Below are 24323 nucleotides of genomic sequence, written 5' to 3'. Positions count from 1 at the left end.
AATTCAAGGAGCTTATTGCCTATTAAAGGAGGATAGATTTGTATTAAGAAATAAATAAATGCATGGAAGTATTATGAGTATTATGAATGAAGCAAGAAACATAAGAATCTTTTTTTATGTCTTCTGTTCCATTAATCACCAGGTTGTATTAATTCTTCTGCCTAAATAAATCTCCAGTCCATCAACTTTTCTTCATCATCACGGTCAGCACCTTAAGTCCAAGCTGCTATGATCTCTTTTTGGACCACTGATCTTCCCTTACCCACTCAAGCCCTCAAGTCCATTCTTCTCACTGTGGCCAGAGACACCTTTGAAGGCAAAGCTGACCATAGACAGATGTTAACAGTAGGGGAACCTGGCTGTTGAGGTGTATGGGACCCCTCCTTTACTATCTTCACAAGTTATCTGTAAATTTAGAACTTTTCTAAATGAAAAATATTTATTAAAATGCTTTAAAATAAAGTAAACTGACCACACAAATTTAAGTTGCTGCTTAAAATCCTTCAGTGGTTTTTTTTTTTTTCTTTCTTTCTTTTCTTAAAGAGAAAATCCCAAATTCTTCAAATGACCTACAAGACCTGTTTGACCTGGCCCTGTTTATGTCCTGGAACATTCTTCCCTTTCCCTGTGCCAGCCTCATGGGCCCTCCTGGTCACACACTGTCAGGCTCCTTGCAGACAAGGGACAAGCTGCTCTTCTGTTCTCTCCCTGGCTAACTCCTCAGCCTTCAGATTTGCAGCTCAGATGTCACTTCTTCAGGACATCCTCTTAAGTCATCCTGCATTGTCTTTTTGGGGCACTTGTCAGTTGTCATTACATTTGTGTTTTGGTGATTTTTCAAAACATGTCAGTTGATCTCACTGAACTATGAGCTGCACAGGAGGGCTGAGGCCTTGTCTGTCTTGCATATGGTGCTTAGCACCTACCTGGCACATGGAAGGACTCATAAATTGTTGAATGAATGAGTAACTAAATGAGGTGAAAGTAAGTGTCGTTACATTTTTGCTACTTGCTCTAGAGACTATTGTGCCCAAGCACTGCAAATGGAGAGGAGTATAATAGTGCAATTTGCTTAAAATTATAAAAACACAACAAAAATTAATGTACATGTAAGGCATTGAAAAATAGCCAGAACATTGTCCCTTTCTCATGGTAAGGAAAGACTCATAAGTAATTCGTGACTAACTCATGAGTTGAGTACAGAAAAGGAAAAGAAAGAACTTTAAAAAAATACTTTAAACCTTCTGCTGAATTCATCTGTTGGCTAAATTTCAAGTGTTAGTATAGAGATTTCAAATTACATTTGGTTGAAGTAGAAAGTAAGTAATTTCAGCTTAATCGTTGAAATGATTTTGACATTTTATTTAATACAGACTATGAGGAGCCATGCGTAGTGGTACCCACCTGTAGTCCCAGCTGTTTGGGAGGCTGGGGTGGGAAGATTGCTTGAGGCCAGGAGTTTGAGGCTGCAGGGACCTATGATTTCACTGTCTCCAAAAAAAGTAAAAATAGGTCGGGAGCAGTGGCTCACGCCTGTAATCCCAGCACTTTGGGAGGCCGAGGCGGGCAGGAGTTCGAGACCAGCCTGACCAACATGGTGAAACCCGGTCTCTACTAAAAATACAAAACTTAGCTGAGCGTAGTGGCATGCGCCTGTAATCCCAGCTACTCAGGAGGCAGGAGAATCGCTTGAACCTAGGAGGCGGAGGTTGCAGTGAGCCGAGATCGCACCACTGCACTGCAGCCTGGGCGCCAGAGCAAGACTCCATCTCAAAAAAAAAAAAGTAATAATAAAATGTTTAAAGAAGAGAGATGTAATATAGTGCTGTGTACTTGCATTGTTCAAGAATTGTGGAACCAAAAAGCAAAAAATAACCAAGACATTATATTATGACATAATGATTTAAATGAAAAATGTTCCTACAGTTCTGTAATATTTTTAATCGTTGAAGACTTATTCAGTATATTTACTTCCCATGAGGGAGATTAAACAGTCAATGATTTCATCAGCAAAGAGACAAAAAGGCACCAAGTAGTATATGTGCTGGATCAAAACAAACATTTCACTTCAGAATAATATGCCTTATTTGACCACTTAATGATATATTACAGTATGACTTCTCCCAGCAAAAAGGAGCCCATTTTACTTACGCGATATATGCATGAAGGCCCTTGGATATATAGCACTTATGGGATGCTTGAATCCAGAAGAAGGTTGCAAGGAGAGACCATGCCCACTCCTTTAATTGCAAACTTGAGAAAACTTGGAGAAACACCCGCTTTCTTCCTGTTAGCTCCTCCTCCTTTCAACTCACTCTTTCCAGGTGAAACTTGAAGAGAGGTACATAGAAAAACTCTGGAAGTATACTCATGAAACGGTTAACAGTGGTTGCTAATTAGAGAGTGAGAATGGGGAAAAAAATACATATATTTATTTTGTTATTAAAAAACCATTAGCAGTTAAATAATAAATTATAGTGTATTTACATGCCGTTTAGCATTTGGTTTTCTCAACTTAGTTTGTATAATTTACCGTATTTAACAATATTTTTGATATTTCACTACTGAAAAGTATTGTTAAATTTTGCATATTAATATTGATTGAAAAAGTTTTCCTGACTCCTGATCCCCTTGAGGTGAAGAAATCTGAAGCTTAGGTTGTCTCTGTTTAACAAATCCTCTCAAGGCAAAAGCTGGCTTCCTTGTTCCATTTACTGCTCAGGGTTCCAGTCTTTACTTGGTTTTTACTATTTACTTTACTTGGTTTTTACACTATTAGTGTTCCTCACTAATGCTTTAATGAAGTTTTAATGGTGATGGTTTGTTTTTATGTTTCCTCCAGGGTTTTTAGTTGTTTTTAAAATGTTGGTCTAGAAACCAGGTCAGCCATTCTGTTGGAAACGAACCTCTCTTAGTTTTTGTACCATAATGTATATACTTGGTGTGTTACATAATTTCTACCAGAGCTGTGAAATGGTATAATGAAGTGTCTTTATGCCATTCAGTAGACCAACCCTCCCTTTACCGAAAAGTTTCAGCATGTATTTTCTTTGATGAATTCTTTGCAAGATGCAGATAAATACTGGATCGTTTTTCCCAGGTTAAGATTATGTCTGTGATTCTGTGGTGTAGAACTCTGTGAGGTTTTGACTACCCATTAGCTGTATATTAGAGCAAATTCAGATGGACTTTTGAATAGAATCACAGTTCTCCTGAATGTGTGACTTCCCTCATCACACTTTCAGACTGAAGTTGGATAGCTGCATCCATGTGTCTTTGTGAGGCATCTTAATTTTCATAAGGCCCACCTTATCTTATCTCAGTGCAGCTTTGTCCTAAGCTGGCTCAAAACAACAGAAACTGCATTCCAGGAATTTATCAGGAGAGTATAAATAAATTCTCGTTGCTTTGTATTATCCTTACGTTCTAGAAGAAACCAATTTTTATGGTTTACATAAAGAATATTTAGTCTACCCATTCTGCTGAAATAAAATCTAAATTTCAAATGAAGTCAGAGAGTTAAATACCTGGATGACATCAAATTGACTTTGCCGTAGACCCATTCTTTTAAACTGCCCTTTAGGGTGATGCCGTTCACTCATAAGCAGCAGCTGGCAAAGCATCTGTATGTTTCCTCACAGATGTTGAGGATGTTCTTATTACATAAACGTTGGGTTTCTTGTCACTGAACTCCCAAGGGAGAATTTCCTTCTGAGCTTTCCAGGAACAATTTGGTTGTGGACACCAAGCATTTGGGTCTTGATTGTCTCCCTTTTTTCTTTGGCTGCTAGAAAGCTTAGCATCTTGAGGTCCTTCCCTGTCAAGGACATAGAACTTCACGGAATGTACCAATCTCATTGCAGATGCCATCTTACTTTCCTACCCTTAATTTTCCTTTAACTCATTTTTTGCCATATTAAATGCCTATTTTTAAATCATTTTGAGTATTTTTTGGAACATGGTAGCCACATGCAAAATCATTTGATTATTGTTTCAAATAATGCAAATCAGTGAATAACCATGTTTTAGAAATGAAATTACAAAATTATATGTTACTTTTGCTTCTCTAAACATTATCGGGATCCAGAAAATTAGATTTTGATATAATTCACTGTCTCTAGAATTCGAAGAAACAAATATGCAAAGACAGTGGAGACCACTATTAGGATTTCTGAGAATGTGTACAGCTTGTTCCCTCATTTGGTTGAACAGACAGATTTTCAAAAGTAAAATCACTCTCCCCAAATATTTTGTAGATTTCAGTAATCTGATAAATGAGCTATTTACTCATTGTTTCTTTGGTACCCACACAGTGGATTATCCATAGCAACAACCCTTTTCAGAACTTAATAGGGCCAACTCTGTATTTATTAGGGAAATAATACCACCAGGTTAAACAAACTATGGCTCTTGGTTCTGTGAATTTGCTCTCTTTCAGCGGGATCTGTTAAACTTTCAGTGTGCCATGTTGTAGATCATTAGAGAAGCTGAATTAGGATATGATTCTATGATCCTGAAAGTGCCATTTTTATAGTGTGTTTAGAGTCAAATAAAAAAGATGATGAGCAAATAAAGCATTTGAAATAAAGTACTATGTTATGTATTGAAAACAGGGCCAAATTCTTGTCTGCACAGTACAAATGAGAGCTTGATGATGGTAAATATTACCACTTTCAGTCTATGGAGGTTAAGTAGAATACATAATATTGGCTCAGGAAAATACATTTCTGTTTTTCTTGATTCTAGGAATTATATTGATGTGGAATCTGTAAGAAAGGCTATGCCTCAAAAAAGAAAAAAAGATAATTTCAGAATTACAGAGATTTTCATAAGAGAACAGATTTTTTTCAAAGAATTCTAATTGCTGTTGAAATTTAAATTAAGCCTAAGATCTTTCATGTCAGTTGTTGAGAAATGAAGTCGTATTTAAAATCACAAAATGTTAGCGTTCATTTAATTCAGTATCCTTATTTTACAGCCATGAATGCTTTTAGAAATTGCTACAAAAGCATACTGACTATCATCTCATGTCCTTGTGCAATATAAAAACATATTTTAAATTAAAACTTGTTAAGCTTCTGTCCTACCAGGTATACTAATGGGAGTAGAATAATCTTTTATAAGGGTAGATTGATGAATAATTAGGGTTTTTTTCTATATAATAGGATGGAGTACATTTTTTTTTTCTTATAGGATTTTTTATGTGGGGCTTAATAGTGGGGTTCTGTATTTATGAATTGGTTGAGCCTGTTTGGATAAAATCTTTGCTATGTCAAATATCTATTTTTTCTTAATATAAGTTTTTTGGTAGTTTTAGCATTTAAATTATTCCCTTTTGTTTATCTTTATAGATTCTGGAACTTTTCAAAGCCTGACTTCCTTCTTGAAACAGTGGAGCATCATACAGAGTTTACTTGTGGTTTAGACTTCAGTCTTCAGAGCCCCACTCAGGTAACGGATACAATCTCATGATATTCTCTTCTGCCCAAGTTCACAGCCAACTCTGTGTGGCATGCGTTGCTTTTATGAATAACGTTGCCATTTTAGCTATATAAGTTTGTGTGTTTGAGCATTAAACTACTAGGGAATAAGAGGTATCAAGAAAGTTCCCATACCTTTCTCCTCTTGAAAGATTGATTTCTCTGAGAGAAAAAGGAACCTTCCCAGGAGGTATTATCCTAACATTTTGAAGACTTTCTCTAGGCCTCTCCCAACAGAAAAGTGACAAGAGAAAGATGGAATACGGCAGGATTGTTGCCACAGGCTGGCAGGAGTCAGGAGCATGTGGTCCTGACTCAGCTGTCCCACTAGGCAGTTGAGACCATGGGCAGGCAGGTCACTACCCTCTGAGGACTGTCGCCCTTGTCTCCACACCACATGTCGAATGGGAGGCTTCAGATGGAGAACAAGTAGAGGAGAATGTCTACTATTTAAGTTAATAAACAATATATTTCTCCCTTTTTGTTCTCTTGAGGACTTGAGAGTAGACACTTTGCACTTTAAATATCCCTCAGGGTTTTTTTTAAAAAAAGCTTTTTCATTTTAGAAATTGTAAAGTCAAGTCAGAAACACTACAGTATGTTGAGTGATAAGGCCCTTTAAATACAGACTATGTTAAAGAACCGGCATATCAGTGAAACACAATATTTAGAAATTCTAGAGCATGACTGTGGAATTGTGCTTTTATGATAACTTTCATAAGTTAAACAAAAAGGAAATCCCACTTCACATTAATGTGTTCTGAAATTTAAATAAATATATAAGTTTTTTTTTGGGGGGGGGTGCAGTGGGCAGAGTTTCACACTGTCACCCAGGCTAAAGTGCAGTGGTGCAGTCTTGGCTCACTGCAACCTCAACCTCCCAGGTTCAAACAATTATCCCACCTCAGCCTCCTGAGTATCTGAAATTAAAGGCATGCACCACCACACCCAACTAATTTTTAACTCCAGCCCAGGCTGGAATGCAGTGGTACAATCTCGGCTCACTGCAACCTTCGCCTCCCGGGTTCAAGTGATTCTCCTGCCTCAGCCACCCCAGTAGCTGGGATTACAGGCATATGCCACTGTACCCAGCTAACTTTTTATATTTTTAGTAGAGATGGTGTTTCGCCATGTTGACCATGACCAGGCTGGTCTCAAACTGCTAACCTCAAGTGATCCACCTGCTTTGGCCTCCCAAAGTGCTAGGATTACAGGCATGAACCACTGTGCCTGGCCTAATCTTTGTATTTTTAGTAGAGATGGGGTTTCACCATGTTAGCCAGGCTGGTCTCAAACTCCTGACCTCAAGTGATTCACCCTCCTCAGCCTCTCAAAGTGCTGGGATTATGGGCATGAGCTCTCGGCCTGTGAGTTTTTCATTTTAGGAATTAAAGATGTAATTCTGAGTTTAAAAGATTTTCATTCGGTATTAGAATGTTCCCATTAACATTAGAAATAATCATTTAAAATGACTTAATGGCATATAAGAAGAGAAAAATCTGAAATAGTGATGAGTGAAATGGCATTATTTTCAGCATAAATATAATGTGTTTCAGATGAACTAGTCCTTTTCTGATACATTTATTATAGATGGTTTTTAATAAAATGATTGTACCTGTTTTCTATTTTAGTCTTAAAAAGTTATAATGTACATACTGAAACATGGCACCCCCAAAAAAAGGATCCTAAGGAAATATTCATTAAATCCTCATCCTTACGTGTTTCTATTCCCTGTCCTCTGTGAGCCCAGACTGGAACCTGTGGCAGCAGCTGCAGCACCCCCATTTCCTCAGCTGTGGCGCTTCCTCGCCAGGTCTGAAGAATACCAAATGTTTTCTAAATCCTCCACACATAGTAGACCTACCTTATTAAAAGCAACTTTGTGATGAGAGGACTTAATCAGAGGACATACATCCCTAAGTAATAGATTTTATTCAAATTAAGATGGTGATCTCAACCAGTATTTTATTTTTTTAATATATCTAACATTAATACATTTTAAACACAAACATTTGAGTTGTGTATATTATTAATTTATATATATTTAAATGATAATTTGTATTATTTTAATTATTTATATGTACAGAAAACTCAACAGTGTACATTTAATCCAGTTTAGTGGCAGGTTCTTTAGCCTTTGCCTTTTCCAGCTGGGCAGTGTGAGCCACAGACTTGGGACCAAGGACATTGACCCCCCAGTGACAGCAGATCTCATCATGTCTGTCATTGCACTTGGTCCTGATAGCTTCCACCATCCTAACCAAAGCCCTTTTGTCTTCCGAGTTAATCTGTGTGAAGGTGACGGTGGTGCGGGTCATCCTGTGGACCAGTCTTGCCCTTTCCTTGACAGCACAGTCAGGGACCCCCATTTTATGAGACAGGGCAGGCAGGAAGACAGTCAGCTCAATGGGATCCACGTCATGTGCAGTCACCACCAGCTAAGCCTTCTTCTTCTCCACCAAGGTGGTGACGGTGTTAACCCCAGCTTGAAGAACAGGTGGTCTCTTAGTGGGGACATCCCCTTTGCCAGCAGCTTTCTTCTCAGCCTGAGCCGAGTCTCTGCTTCTTCTCTTGCTTAGTCTCTGGTCTGTATTGTGGGCCAGCTTATGTCCTTGAGCAGCTGTTTGGTGGTCCCAGGGCCTGGGTGAACTGGTTCATCACAGGAGGCACTTCTAGGCTCCTGTAGAGGGTAGCTCTTTGCTGTTGCAGCCTGACATAGTGGGGCCATTTCACAAAATGGGTGAGGTCCCTTTTGGGCTGGATGTCCTGTCCAGTGTCAGAATTCTTAGGCCTTTTCTCAAACAGGGGATTCATCACTTTCTTGGCCTGTTGCTTCAAGACAGCAGGGACTGGGGCCACCGTCTTGCCCTTGGTCTTCTTTCAGCATCTTGGGCGACTGGAGGAGAGAGATAATTTGTATTTTTGCAAGCCACATCAAACTCCTTTCTAGGGGAGATATGAATCAAGTTCTACATGTATCTCCATATTTTTCCTTTCACTTATTTTGTCTGTTGTAACGAACAACTCCCAGGACTTAGTGGCCTAAAACAACAATTTTACTTGCCCACAATTCTGTGAGTCAGCAATTTGGACCAGGCTCATCCTAGCAGTTCTTCTTTTGGTCTTTCCTGTGGCCACCCATGTGGTTCCAGCCATCTGGTGGCTTAACTAGGGCTGGGTAGTCTTAGGCCTTGTTCAGTGTGTCTGGTGGGTAGTGCTGGTTGTCTTCCAGGCCGTGTGTCTGTAGGTGTGCCCAGGTCTCTGCATTTAACAGTTGTGTGTTTCCAAGAGGGCAAGAGCAGAAGCCGTAAGTCATCTTGAGAACTGGACTTGGAAGCCACACAGCATTCCCTCTGTTGCAAAGCAAGTTGCGAGGCCAGCCCAGATTCAAAGAGTGGGAAATAGACTCTACCGCTTGATGGGAGGACCTGTGAAGAATTCATAGTCACTTAAAATCTGCCACACTAACCTTTGTTGGTATAGTAGGTGGTTTAAGTTTTGTTTGTTTGTTTGTTTGTTTGTTTGTTTTGAGACGAAGTTTTGCTCTTGTTGCCCAGGCTGGAGTGCAATGGCACGATCTCGGCTCAATGCCACCTCCACCTCCTGGGTTCAAGCAGTTATCCTGCGTCAGCCTCCCGAGTAACTGGGATTACGGGCATGTGCCACTATGCCCAGCTAATTTTGTATTTTTAGTAGAGATGGGGTTTCGCCAGGTTGACCAGGCTGGTCACAAACTCCTGACCTGAGGTGATCCACCCACCTCGGCCTCCCAAAGTGCTGGGATTACAGGCGTGAGCCACTGTGCCCAGCCAAGTTATTTTTAACATACTATATTTATCCTTTAGTCTCATAATGTATCACATTTACAGATTGTAAGTTGATTTTGCTCTTTGATCATATTTTATTCCCTTAGAAAGTATCTTTCTGTCACCTCTTAGTATCTTTCCATCTGCTTTCATATACCTATTGTCTCTTGTGATCTTAGCAGCTGTAAGACCTTGCTGATGTTACTTTAAGGCTCTGTGTTTTTATATATTCTCAGTCTTAAAAGAGATTTATCTGAGTTCTTCTGTGTATAATTCTGTTTCTTTTTAGCTTCTCCTTTCTTAGAGATCTGAGAAATGAGGTCAAGGGCATTCTTACATTACACCACCTTTCTTCTTAACAGAATGTAAGATCTTGTCTTTAAAAGTTTAAAACTTGACAAGTAAGTGTCTGGGGTCATTCTTTAAGGATAATTGCTGAGAAATGCTCTACACCCTCTTTTGTTAAGCAGGCTGAAGGCATCGTTTTCTTTGATTTTTTTTTTTTTTCTAATCATGATTTGTACAGTTCTAACATTTTATCTTTTTTTTCTTATCCTTATTATTTCTAAATTGGATACTCTTTTTCTTTTTGTAAGTTTGTGATTCTAGACCTATAATATACCTATTTATATAACTGGAATTTCTATATTATCTTTAGAATTCCTGACTTTGTGCTCTGCAGTATCAATTCTGCTCTTCCAAATGCTCAGTGATGTTTAGTTTAGTATTTATAAGCTGGATACATGTTTACATGTCTTTATACATTCTTTTTGGGGCATGTTTATTATTTTAATCTCTTTTAAAGTAAACGTTATCACTTTCAGATATCACTGCAGTATGTTTAATAAGCTTTAATGTTTTCCTCATGACAAAATTTTGGAAATTACATTTAGAAGAAAGAGAAAAGAGTACCTATAGTCTCCCCACTTGAGAAAGAATTTCTGTTATACCATATTATTATGTTTCTTTTAAAATTCTGTTTTACCATATTATTATGTTTCTTACATTTAATTAAATGTAAATTTGTATTTTAAAATGCCCATATTTTTAAGTGTACAGCTCAAATAGTTTTCCAGAAGTGACTACCCCTGTATAACCACTATCCACGTTGAGATATGGAACATGGCTTGCATTCCAGAAGCCTCTTCCCAAATCTGAACCCCTCCTTCCCAGTGGTAGCTACCCTTCCAGTCACTATCTGTGTGTGTATTTTTCAAGTTTTTCAAAGTTTGGTTATAGTACATATACAGGTTTACCTTCTGGGACTCCCAAAATGCTTGGTAAGCAATCTTTCTTTCTCTCTCTCTCTTTTTTTTTTTTTTCATAGAGACAGGATCTTGCTCTGTTGCCCAGTTTGGTCTAGAACTCCTGAACTCAAGCAGTCCTCCCTCCTCGGCCTCCAAAGGACTGGCATTATAGGCATGAGCCACCATGCCCCACCTAACATAATCTTTAATTAGTGAATATCTGAATCTGTCCATGTTAGGAACATGTAGCTCCTATATAATGAGTTTTCTTTAAAATATTAATAGAGTAGAAGTAGTTTTGTATATTTTTGTTTTGTTTCAGTGTAAGATGATTAGATTTGGTTCTGATTTAAACTAGTTCTTTAGATGTATTTTTATTTTTAATTATTATTATTATTTGAGACAGGGTCTCACTATGTCACCCAGGCTGGAATGCAGTGGTACGTCATGGCTCACTGTAGCCTTAACTTCCTGGGTACAAACGATCCTCCCACCTCAAGCCTCCACCCCCACCCTACCCTACTGAGTAGCTAGGACTACAGGTGTGCACCACTTTCTTATTTTTTTACTTTTTTGTACAGATGAGGTCTCACTGTGTTGCCCAGGCTGGTCTGGATCTCCTGGGCTCAAGTGATCCTCCCACCTCAGCCTCCCAGAGTACCAGGATTACAGGTATGAGCCACTGTGCCTGGTTAGGTATCATTTAAAAATTCAGCTCTTGTTTTGGTTCAAATCTCTATTTCCATAATCTTTGATATCAGGTTTAATGGTTGACAATAGATAAAAGTATTTAAGAATTCTCTAATGAGTTTGGAAAATTGGATTTTAGAAGATGGCAAGCATTATTGGTAGTTAGGATATTTGTGTCCTGTTCACCTTTTATGTCAGGTGATATTTTCTGCGTCTGTCACAGACTAGCTTTAGAGTTAAAAAGAACAAGTGCCAGAAACAGTCGGTGTCCTCAGGCATTAGTCTCTGCTGTTTCCTCATTGATGCTTTCATAATTGTGTAATTTTTTAGCTTACAATGATACAAGTCCTCGTTGTTTTCCCCAAGCCATAAAACATTTCCCAGGTCCAGCTCTGTAGGATATCAGTGTGCTCCTTAGATGGATGGTATTAGGCTGTGTCTGCTGCCCTCTGCACTGCATAGACACCCTGATATGGTTTGGCTGTGTCCCCATCCAAATCTCACCTTGAATTGTAACTCCCACAATTCCCACATGTCATGGAAGGAACCCGGTGGGAGGTGATTGAATTATGTGGGCAGGTCTTTCCTGCACTGTTCTCATGATAGTGAATGAGTCTCATGAGATCTGATGGTTCTATAAGGGGGAGTTGCCCTGCACAAGCCCTTTTTTTTTTTTTTTAACTGCTGCCATCCATGTAAGACGTGACATGCTCCTCTTTGTCTTCTGCCATGATTGTGAGGCCTCCCCAGCCATGTGGAACTGTAAGTCCATAAAACCTCTTTTTCTTCCCATTCTCAGGTATCTTTATCAGCAGCATGAAAATGGACTAATACATACCCCTTGCAATTATAGCATCCCATTACTGTTGACATCTGCCTCTGAGCTTCCGTTTCTGAATCACTCACTTTCCTATTCAATTTCCTTTCTCTTGATTATGAAGCATTGCTTCTAAAAACCCACCAAACATAGTGACTAGGCACACTTCAAATAGCTTTTTAAAAAAACTTCATTTGGGCTCTTGGTCCTACTCAACTTACCTTTGAAGTCTTTCTGATTTTACCTTTGAAGCCTTTTGATTTTTTTAGCCCATTCTCCCATTTTCCTCAACCTTTTTCAGTGTCAGTATCTGGACATTTGACCTTATGTTCTACTTACTGTTAAAAGAAAGTTCCCAGGAATGAGCATCTTCTTCCGTCTCTGTCACCCCAAAATGTTTGCATGTTATCTCTGTTTTTTTTCCCATCCTTCTATTGGGTTTCTAATTTTCTCACTGGTTCCCTCATCCACATCTTTGCTTCTTCCCTTACCCACTGTTTTTAGATCTTCAATCGGTTCTTCTGTTTTCAAAGCTCTATGGGGCTTACCCCACTGTCCTGTCTCACTATCAGTAAGTTCTATTTCTCTTCTATTATTAAATATCTAGAATTAGTAGATTGACCTCTTGCTTTTAGTTTCTCAGAATCTACACTCTCTTTTAAAGCTGTCTTCCTTTTCATCATTCAATTGAAGTTAAGCCCAAAAAGATCACCAGTAAACTCCTGAAAACCAAATTAGCCTTTTTTCAGACTTTTTTATTTAGCCATGAAATTTTGATATTTGAAAAAAATCTTCCTGTCCTATTTTTTCAATGCTACCATGCTAACCTCTTCTTCCTTACCTCTTTGCTAAATATCTTCATTACCATCCTTCCAAAAGTAGATGTTCTCCAATAGTCAATCTTAGCCCTCTTAACTTTGGTGCAACTTCTCCTTGAAGCTGTCATATAATTCTATGCTAGTGATACTTGCCCTATGTATCCAGCGGACTTTACTGTGAGATCTGAGTTGATGTCATGCTTTTCCTTCAGTATTCCTAACCTGGTCAATTGATTGCATTTTGGGGCCATACTAGAGATCTGGGAAGTCATCCTAGTTTTCCTGTCTCTTCACACTTCCTAAATTCAACTTGGTATCGAGTTTATGAGTTATTTCTCACCAATATCTCTGAAATCCAGACAATGCCTTTCTACCTACAGTGCCTTAGATTAGCACTTATTTGTACCTTTACCATGGATTACTGCAACAATCTCAAAGCTAGTCTCTGAGCTGTTTCCATTATCACATTGATTCTCCATGTTGCCTCTAGGGAGAGGTTTCCATAAGGCAAATCTGATTTTGTTAGTGCTTGATCTGAAACACATTAAAGATAGGAGCAAGATGAGAACTGCCACCATCACCACTGTAAATTAACATGGTTCTAAAAATTGTGTGGCCAGTTAGAAATAGGAGAAAACAAAATAGAATATAAATTTTTTAAAGGTAGAACATTTTGTTGTCGTTTGTAATTCATATGATTGTCAAATTGAGTAAGTATTAAATATATCAACTTCAAACCTATTAAAAATAATGAGAGTCCAATAAGAAAGTCAGTTAAAATAAATATATAACATTGAATACCCTACAGATATAACAATTACCAGTTAGAAAATAAAATGGGAAAAATCACTTTTACATGGCAACAACTGTGTATGTGTGTGTGTGCATGTGTGTGTGTGTATGGGTGTGGGATTCCTAAAGAATAAAAATTAAAAATATACAGGACTCTAGATTAAGAAGATTATGTAACTTTGCTAGGAGACCTTTGAAAAAAGACAGACATATCATGTTCCTGCAACAGAATACATTTTTCCTTTTGCTGTCCCTTTTTTAAGGCATTTGTCATCCAATACAGATACTACTATATTTGCCTCCTAACCTGTCTTTCTCTTTTTAGAATTCATGGTTAATCACTCCTGTGATACTTTTAAACCACTCTGACCATTAACCTCCTGCCATACTATTAAATACTAGTTTTAATTTGCAAATTAATCCAGTTAAATTGTCATTTTTATCACTGTCATCTTTGCTCAGAAACCTTCAAGAGGAAGCCCATTCATGCCCTTCAGTGTAGAGTCTGAACTTTTAATCTTGCTTTCAGGATTCAATATAATCTGTTTTCCTTTTTCATTTTAGTTCTTGCCATCCTATGTAATCCTCTATGGCAGAACAATTACATTTTGTTATTCGTCATATCCCTGTTTTTTACCCCTGTTTCTCTTGCTCTCCTCCGCCTCTGCCTATGGAAATTATTTCTGCCTTTTTGATTCCAGAATTAAATTCTTCTCTTCCTTCTCTCCTCCTCTTCTTTTCTTCTCTGCTTCAGTAAATATTTTGTGTCAGCTAAATATCTTGAGTGCCCGGAGACACACAGAGGATTAATGTCAACTACCTGATACGTAGGTGCTAAATAGCTATTGAATGAATTAATGAAAAGGATTTTTTTAGTTTATTGAGCAACTCTTTTCTTGCTTTTGCATGAACTCCATAATGATTATCATAATAAACCATATTCTCTCCTGTAGTCACTTTCTATTGTAAGCTGGTTGAGTAAGTAAAACATGTTTCTTCCTTTAGTCCCAAGTTTAATATACTGCAATATAATGTCTTGGCTGCTTTTTCAAAATATAGAGTTAACTGTGATTTTTTTTTCATTCTATCTGTGTCTTTCTGCCTGTTTCTATTATTTATTTTTGCTAAAGAGGCCATATGTCATAAAGATAATTACAGTAGATTGAACAAGTTTCCCAAGGGCAAAAGCAATTGTCCACGAAATTGAGAAAAAAAGGGTATAATGATAAATAGGAAATGGAAAACTTCTTAATAAAGCAAAGCTCCTAATGAGTCAGTTGGAATTCTTATTATTAACAATCACATTAAATCATTTGAGATAAGTTACCTTATCAGTTGCATGTGTAAACATTTTAATAAAGTGGAGGGAATTGATACAATTAAGGGATATAAATTCATTTTCTAAATTTTACATGTATTTAAAGTGTCATATTTCCGTTTTAATGTTTCCTTCTCTAAAATCCACATTTATGGGACCATTATTATTGAAGATGTTCTATAATACATGTGATTTAATCCACCACTGGTAAATTTTTGTTATAGTCTCCTTAGTGAATGCGTGTTTCTTTACTATTTTTGGATTTATGTAGCATTTAGTCTGGTATTTTGCACATAGGAAATACTGAAATACTCGTTTAATACAGTTGTTCTCTGGCATTCCATGCATGAAGATATCTTAATGTTTATGCCATACATACCAATTAATAGACTTTATTGACATAAAATAAATTTCTGTTCAGTTTTTCAAGCTTTATTATATGTTTCGTAGAAACTGACATTTTAGTTCAAAGCAAGTAATTCATATTTCTGATTAGTGTGCTTGTTCTTTTAACAGAAATACCTATTTTGCTGTATTAAAGTGAAAATGAAATAATTAAAAATAGAACTTATATGGCATCTTACCCTATTGGTTTAGTTTTTTTTTTTTTTTTTTACTACCCTAGTAGATAGCATCTTTTAAAATAGTAACAAAGATTGATTCTCTCTTCAAATTTTACATTAAGTAAAAAAAATAACATTTTGACAAACCATTTTTTTCCCATAATGTCAGTAATTTTAATTCTGACTTTTGATGAAAAGAGTAGTATGTTGATCTTAGCTTACAGGAAATTCAGAAGGGCATAGGGATGAAATGTACCACAGTGGGGGCTTGTGAGTAAAGGAATACATTTTCCACTTGCATATCCTTGGACAGAAGCAGTAGAGCCTGGAGGCCCCTGCCATTGAGTGTCCACATGCACACTCATACTGTAAGGGAAGAGGGTCAAACAAGAGATGCCCCAGCCTTCAAAAAACCCTAGATGGGATTCAGAAAAAAACTGCCTCTCAAAAGATTGAGTTTCATCAGAGAAGTTATAATGCAATTATAACTTTTAAATGAAAACTAAAACTTTCAGTTCTTTACTTACTCTGATGTATCCCACTGCCTAGAACATTTTCCTTTTTTCCATTGTGCCACTGTCCCAAAAACAGCAACAAATGCTGTCTGGCCGGCTCCTCCTTTAAGCCTCAGCTTAGATATTACTTCCACCTGAAAGCAGGCACTTCCCTCACATTCGATGATAATGGCCCCTTGCCTACTTTTATGGGACCCCGTAATTCCTCTATCATTGTACATATTACTCTACAGTATAGGTCTCTCTTTGCTTACCTGTCTCTCCATTATAGTCAAGATCTGTGGAGCCAGAGACCAGGACCCTTGTATTTATTGTCAGAACCTGTACATACTTCTGACACAGAGGAGGTTCTTAATAAGTCTTTGTTGAAAGAATGGATGAATATGATGTATACATAAATTATCTTTTAGATAGCTGTGTAATGCTGAGGAATATTTAACAAACAGTTCTTAGGACACAAAGGAAAGCTCCCTGTGAAACTTCTCTAAATATTCCTGAAATTAAAAACAAACAAACAAAATATATATCCTCCAAATCCCATAAAACTTGTTGTTTTTACCCATATCTCTGAACTCACACCTAATTGGATGCTGTTTATTATATGAGAGGCTCTCTCTACTCAACAAAATCTTGCAGAAAACTATGGCGCATACATGGATTCACTTAGTCAACAAGCATCTATCAAAGGTTTACTGTATATAGAACACAAGGAATATAGATTTACAGATTTAATCAAGATACAATCCCTGACTCTAAAAAAAAAAACTATCTTGAGGTTTAGTTTTTATAAACATACATGAATGTTACTAGAAAACAGATACTATATTACTCAGCATGCTTTTGCTTCCTTGTTCATTGTTATAAAGCATAGAACCTAAGTTATTTTGCCAGTATTACGATGTGCTCAGCTCTGATGCCTGAAATCTTTTTGCTCCATTTGTTCCCTTTAGAACAGATTTTGTTATTTGGAATTGACTTTTTTTTAAAAATCTTTATTGGCTTTTTGTGGTTTAATCTATAAACCATATCAGCCCATTTAGAACTCAGCAGGATACAAATCTCAAGGAAAGTAAATAAAAATATTGTGATTAACCATAGTTTAAATGATTAATAAAATTTTCTCATGCCTTTCAGTAGAAATTCTGGATACTGGCTTATGTAGAGTAGGACCAAGAAGCTACATAAACTTTTGATTTAGGGGTGCTTCAGGGAGGACTTTGGTTTTTGTTTAAAGATAGTTCAATCATGTTTCCTCTTAGTCCTCCTCCCAATTCTGTCTCCTCCTATCTCATATTAACCTATCAGATTTGAAACTTAAATTTTAAATAAAAATGTAAAAATATGGCACAAGGTATTTTCCGTTGTGTTAGTGGCATGTTCTTATTCTTTCTCCTCGGGAAAGGAAGAGAATATTCCTTAAGAATATTTGAATCCTGCCAAGTTTTGAATTTCTTTTAATCAACAACAGAAAATTCCTACACAAGTCCCCCATCTTAGTTCACATGACAGAAACCCAGTTAAAAAACTGATACATGTTACACTGTTTCTCAGCGGTCCTCAGTCCTAGCTGAGTGTTGGAAAGGGCCGCAGACGATTACAATGCCCAGCTGAAGAATTCTGTGGATTCATGTTTGGGGTCAGGGGTTGAGACACTGAAGAAAATTATGGATTCTCTCTCCCTTCCCACCAGAATGTAAATATACACAAAATGTTGTATGTATGGACTTTCTGAAGCCTATCTGTGGACCTTGGCTTCAAGACTCCAGCCTGTGTCAGCCCAAAGTGGAGCTAGTGATGCTGATCCCAGGACCCCACTTTGAAGCCTGAGGCTAGGGAGATGGGGACCAGTCTATGTGACCTCCAGGTGATTCTCATGCACACTAAAGCTTGAGAACCACCGTCTTCTAGAAGTACCTCCAGTAAACTATAGTTTAATGTCCGCCTTTGGCCTACTGGAGGGTTGAGATGTTTTTACAGCCTTGTGAAGAAAGATGTATTTTTTATAAAGCCACTCTTTTGGCACTGAATAATTTTTGTAATGGGGGCATGTTATGTATTTCTCTTATAGTCAAGTACTAGGAAAAACTTTTATATCCTCTGATGAGCTGGTAAATTGATCGTATCAGTATATCTTATATTATTGTTTGCATTTAATTTCATGCCCAATTTTAGCAACTATTCTCAGCCTCTTTTTAAAATATAATTATGTATCCGTTTTCCCCATTTAATAATGTTTGTTCTGTTAATGAAGTGGTTTTACTGTTACTCACTATGTATGTCCTATGAGAAAGCAAGAGTTAACGATGTTTCATTGAAATAATGATTACCCCCTTGACACAGTGAACTGAATCCTGTGTGTGGCCATGTTAAAGGATAATTTTCAAAATGGTGACATGACTCTCATAGTGTGAACATGTGTCAAAGATTTTATTTAACTCATTTATGTAACTCATGTAAGATTTGACAGCTAACTTAAAGGAATCATTGAGTGCTGAAATGAATTTACTAATAGGTGCAGAACTGGACACTATCCACAGGGCAATAAGACTTAAGGTTTGGAGTCATCTCTTGCAGGGGATAAGCGGGGGCATCAGTTGCATCTCTACAGGACAGGATTCCCTTGCAACTTTTATGAATGGGAAATCATTTGCATTGCTATCTGTTTTCTATAATTTACAGAGTTCTAAAGTAATCTAGTCAGAAAGTGAAACGCACAGAGCTCTGGAGAAACAGTAACCCTTATGGTCCCTAAGACAATGCCAGCCTCCCACTGAAAGGACACTTAGTCATCTTTTTTTCTGGTTTCAATCATTCACAGTTTTTCTCATAGCAAGATAATGGGCAAATAAGTGGGGTTCTCATATATGGGACTGAAACTGAGAAAGATAATCTTGGGTAAGTAGAAAAGGATATTCCTATCATCATCTTTCTCATTCTGTATCCTGAGTCTGGCCTTGAAGGAGTCTTCATGGCCAGGCATGCATTTCTGGGGATGGAAGGGGAAGCTTTTGTTATGAGGAAGCAGGTTGGGAGCCAGGAAAGATGCCTCTTTGTTTGACAAGCTAAAGAACGAGTGTATCTCATCCTATAAAGCAGATTATTTATTTTCATGCCATTTTCTTTACTTGTTTTTTCTGTTTGTTAACACTTTTTTTTTTTTTTTTTTTAGCAAAGTCTTTTTTTAATATGTGTCTTTTTGTTAGCCCTTATTTTTAGTACAGTCTTTTTAAAAATGTCTCTTAGGCTGACCACAGATAGGTACCATGGGGCATTAAGAACCAACCCTGTGTTTACTTTCAGTTCTAGAATTAGAGGGGAAGTAGTGCTACCCCAAGCCATTGCAGTGGTGGTGATCATTAATAAGAGGTTCCCTGGGGACCACATGGCACAATAGTTTTTTCTTACCAGGAAGTTCCCACGTGGCAACCTTGGAGAATCTGGAGCCTCTTTGTTAGTAAAGTGCTTTTTTCTTACCTTATTATTATTTTCTTTATTGTTAGCTTGCTTAAATTTGTAGAACCAGATAGGGTTTAATTAACAAATAGAGAAATACTGTTTTCATCAATTTGAATTAATCTATTCCTAATTCTATATCATTGCAGTTTTACATCTATCTTAGTCCAATTAAGTATAGATTTATGAACATTTGCTGAATCAGTGGCCTTAACATTTGGTAGTTATTATAAGTCCTGAGTAAATAAGAAGCTGGATTGAAGAGTGCTGAATAAGGTTTCAGAAACATAATTTATAGATACCTTGCACTAGAAACCTAAGTCTTATTTATCTGATTCTCTTCTCTCCAGTAGTGGATGTTTAACTTGTGGAAAGGCCCAGCACGTGGAAAAAAATAAGCATAGATGAGATGGTTAATTTAACATAATGATGTTTGTGTCCTCTGGTATAAAAACTGAAAACTGCAAGATTAGGCAAATAATGGTTTTCAGTGTGCCTTTTCTATGAGGCACTGTTTTTAGTGGATACATTCAACAAGTTTAGGTTCTGGTTGTAGCTCTGCTACTCTAGTGTGAACATGAGGACAGAGTTAATCTCTGAAATTTTAATCGATAAGATTAATTTGTTGAGCTAATATTCATTGAGTTATGTTCTAATAAGACATGGTCCATGCCCTGAAAGAGCTGAAGACAACTCTTTGTCTTCAGTCAGTAAAATAAGTACAATCAAGTGTTATGGGTACAATGAAGTATTATGGATACACCTCATAGAGGAGGTGATGCCTAAACTGAGACATCTAAAAAAGAGACAGCTCTGGCAGAGCAAGGCAAAGGGGACAGAGGAGCAGACAGAAAGGGAGGGAGAAGAGGAGTTATTAAAGAGAAGCGATCAGTAAAGGAACAAGAGCATCAAGATGCATAAGCAGCATGCTTGGATTTGAGGTGTGATCCTGGTGCAATGAGAAACTAAGTAGGAACAAACAGATTTTGAAGAGTGTGGTTTTAAAATGTAAACATTTAACTAAAAAGTCTATAATGCTCTCTGTAACTTGGATTCTTATCTCAGAATATTGCTAGTGAATGATAAGGAGCTAATATTACTCTGATTAATTTGAATGGTTCTTGTATTCAAAGTTAGTGATAGCCAAGGAATTACATTAGTCAAAACGAGGGTTCTCTTGTATAATTTTCAACCTTTGTAATAACCACGAAAGGCTGGGAAATGGAGTGCAAATGCTTTTGGTCAAACGCACTCTCTTCCTACTTCATCTTTCATTTTACTGCCTACCTTGTTTCTTTTCTTTTTTTTAATTGTGGAAATTTTTGAAAACATACAAAGTAACAGAATCAGATAATGAACTTCATTACTTAGCTTGAGCAACTATCAACATTCTTATTTATTCCTGTACTCTCACCCATCATTTAGTTATTATCGCTAACATTATTTTTTATATTTTAGGTATAATTAACATATATTTAAATTTACAAATCTTAGATATGCATTTTTGACCAATAGATATGCCTGTGAAATTCACATCATCCCAGTTATTTGATCTTTCCCCCAGTTTCCTTTTTACCCCTTTCCAATCTCCCCTATCCCCACCCTTCCCTCCAGGTGAGAAGAGTAACATTGTTCTGATTTTTTGTTTGTTTGTTTATTTTGTTTGTTTATTTACCTTAAATGAGTTTTGCCTGTCTTAGAATTCTACAAGGAACTCTTCTGTATGTCCTAACTTGTTTCTGGCCTCTTACCTGTGAGCTTCATCCATGGTACTGAGCCTGTTAGCAGTTCCTCCCTTTGTTTTGCTGAGCACATTCTGTTGTATGAATTTACTACAATTTGTTATCGATTCTTTTGTTAGTGGGTATTTTGGTTGTTTTCCTTTTTTTTTTTTTTTTTTAAGACAGAGTCTCACTCTGTCGCCCAGGCTGGAGTGCAGTGGCACGATCTCAGCTCACTACAGCCTCTGCCAGTTTCAAGCGATTCTCCCACTTCAGCATCCCTAGTAGCTGGGATTACAGGCATGCACCACCATACCCAGCTCATTTTATGTATTTTTAGTAGAGGCGGGGTTTCACCACGCTGCCCAGGCTGGTCTCGAACTCCTGACCTCAGGTGATCCACCTGCCTCAGCCTCCCAAAATGCTGGGATTACAGGTATTAACTGCTGCACCCAGCCTTGTTTTCAGTTTTTTGCTATTGTGAATGAAGTTGCTGTGAACATTCGTGTATACATTGTTTTGCAAACATATGTTTTCATTTTTCTTGGACAAATATCTGGGAGTGGAATTACTGGGTCAAAAGATAGGTATGTGTTTAACTTGGTAAGAAACGGCCAAATGGTTTTCCGAAATGGTGGTACCATGTACATCCCTACCAGCAATGTATGCGATCACAGCTGTTCCATATCCCTGCTGACATTTGCTGTTGTCAGTCTTTAATTTTAGCCATAATGTGAGTATATGGTGGTATCTCATTGTTACTTTTATTTGCATTTCCCTAATCCCTAATGATGTTGAGCACTTTTTTATGTGTGTACTGTTGCCCATCATTTTTAATTAGATTGTCTTTTATTATTGAGTTGTATTTGTTCTATAATTTATATATTCTGGATACAAGTTATTTGTCAGGTGTATATTTTATTAATATTTTATTTAACTGTGTCTTGCCTGTTCATTTTCTTAACAGTGTCTTTTGATGAGCAAAAGTTTTATTTTTGATTGAGAGTAACTTACCAAATTTTTGTGATTATTACTTTTTGTATCCCTAAGAAATCTTTACTTACCTCTGTATTGAGAATATATTTTCCTTTTTTTTTTTCTAAAAGTGTTTTTATATTTAGGTCTGTGGTCCATCTCAAATTCATTTTTATGTGCAAAGTTGGGGTCAGGATTCACTTTTTTCCCTATGGATATTCAGTTGTTCTACCACCATTTATTGAAAAGACTTTTCCTTTTGCCTTTAATTGTTTTGGTACCTTTGTTGAAAGCCATTTGTCCTAGTGTGGGGCCTATTCCTGAACTCTGTTCTCTTCCTTTGGTCTTCTTGTCTTTATCCTAATCCTGCACAGTCTTGATTACAGTAATTTCTTGCTGAGTCTGTAAGTCAGCTAGCATAAGTAGTGCAGCTTTGTTGTTTCGTTTCAAGATTCTTTTGGCTAAGGCCTGGCATTTCCACATAAATTTTAAAAATTGCCTCATCCATTTCTATTAAAAAATGAGTATATAGAAATACAATTCATTTTCATGTATTAATTTTATACCTGGAGACATTGCTACACTAAGTTTTTAATGCATAGTTCCTGAACACCCTGGACTTTCTTCCCTTCATGTTTTCCTATGGCTTTGTAGATGTGAATGTCCTTGTCTTTTGTGTCTACCTCCTACAGAGGTCCAGTGGAAATGCCATGGCATTGTGAAGTTGTCTTACACTGTCCCAGCTGGAATCATATAGTCCCCCTAAGAGTCTCTGTTAGTACACCTTCCACAGTCAGTCTTGAATGAGCCATTTTTTGAAGTCAAGAGCTTTACTTTATCTTCCTCTCCATCCCCACGATATTGAGCACAGCATCTTATTCACAGTCTGGAACGTATCTTTTCAACATTTCTCTCAGATGGTAGGGAATTATGTAGTTGTTGGGTGAAGGTGGGGGACATTCTTATAGGAAACCTCAATCAAGTGGAATACACCAATTGGAATATACTCAATCAATTGGAATCAACTGGAATACCCTGAGGTATATCTTAAAAAGGGAATATAGACTTTTTATCAAAAACTTAGCCATATGTTTTTCCTATTCAAAAATATGTTTACTAGTGGATGATTTATGACACTCTAAATGACTTGGGTTTTTGCTGCCAATTTTGAATTTTCGTACATCTAAATATGTTTCTTCTTACTTCATTTTTGTTTTCTAGGTGGCTGATTGTTCTTGGGATGAAACAATAAAGATCTATGACCCTGCTTGTCTTACTATTCCTGCTTGAGATACACTACTCTGATCAGAAACAGAGGATGTTGGCTGAAGAACTGCCTAACAGCAAATAAATTAACTATGGAAAACATAGACATTATGCTTTTATATGCTATTCGGATTTCAAATCTTTCCAGTTTACCCTGGAATCAGTTTTGAGGGAGCTGATAAAGGCTTTGGCTCACTCATTAAGCCTGATACATAAGCCATATTTCTTAAAATTCTAAGAAATAATTAATGTTATGGTATATCTTATAATATCTATTAAAATGTAGTCTCTGGGTCATAAAATGGATTAAAATATGGGATATCAGGTTATACTTATATAAACAGTGATATATTTCATTTTTAATTTGTCATTTTTGATGTAAAATACAATCACTGCTGTGATAAATAAACTATATCTGTGGATCATTTATCATTTTATGACTTCCCCAAAAAGACTGCTCTTTCTAATACATTGTATATGTGAATACAGTATTATATGTAATATAGATATATCTGTGGTTCAGTAACAGGACACTAGAATATATTTAATTTATTCTTTTATTTAGTAGCTGTTTATTGAGCATTTACTCAGTGCTTGACACATAGACTGAGTGAGATTCTCTCAAGGACTTGTGCTATGTTTTTAAGAACATGGAATGCTATGAGCTAAGAGCTTACTTTTTTTTTTTTAGCATTTATTCACATATTTTTAGATATTATACTTATGACTCTATAATTTTGTCTTCCCACTTCTCTAATACCAAAAATTTTTTAAACTGTCAATTGAACAGAAAGTTTTAGGTCCTACTAAGGCTTCTAGCTATTGCCCTTGAAACCAGGCCTAAGTGCTGCTATAATGCTCC

General features: G+C 36.9%; 1 protein-coding gene across 1 annotated transcript in view; it reads left to right on the top strand.

The window, feature by feature from the left end:
• PEX7 (peroxisomal biogenesis factor 7) overlaps positions 1–23913 on the top strand; it is a 94702-nt gene extending 70789 nt beyond the window's left edge. The window contains exons 9-10 of the mRNA XM_033235350.1: positions 5352–5451; positions 23417–23913. Coding sequence (XP_033091241.1) covers positions 5352–5451; positions 23417–23485 — 169 coding nt within the window. The 3' untranslated portion in view covers positions 23486–23913. The remainder of the gene's footprint in view (positions 1–5351; positions 5452–23416) is intronic.
• The last annotated feature ends 410 nt before the right edge of the window (positions 23914–24323 follow it).

The sequence above is a fragment of the Trachypithecus francoisi genome, unplaced genomic scaffold (genome assembly GCF_009764315.1).
Source record: "Trachypithecus francoisi isolate TF-2019V2 unplaced genomic scaffold, Tfra_2.0 Lachesis_group15, whole genome shotgun sequence".
Taxonomy (NCBI): Eukaryota; Metazoa; Chordata; class Mammalia; order Primates; family Cercopithecidae; genus Trachypithecus; species Trachypithecus francoisi.
Note: the sequence above shows the minus strand (reverse complement) of the source record. Positions and strands in the feature narration are given on the sequence as shown.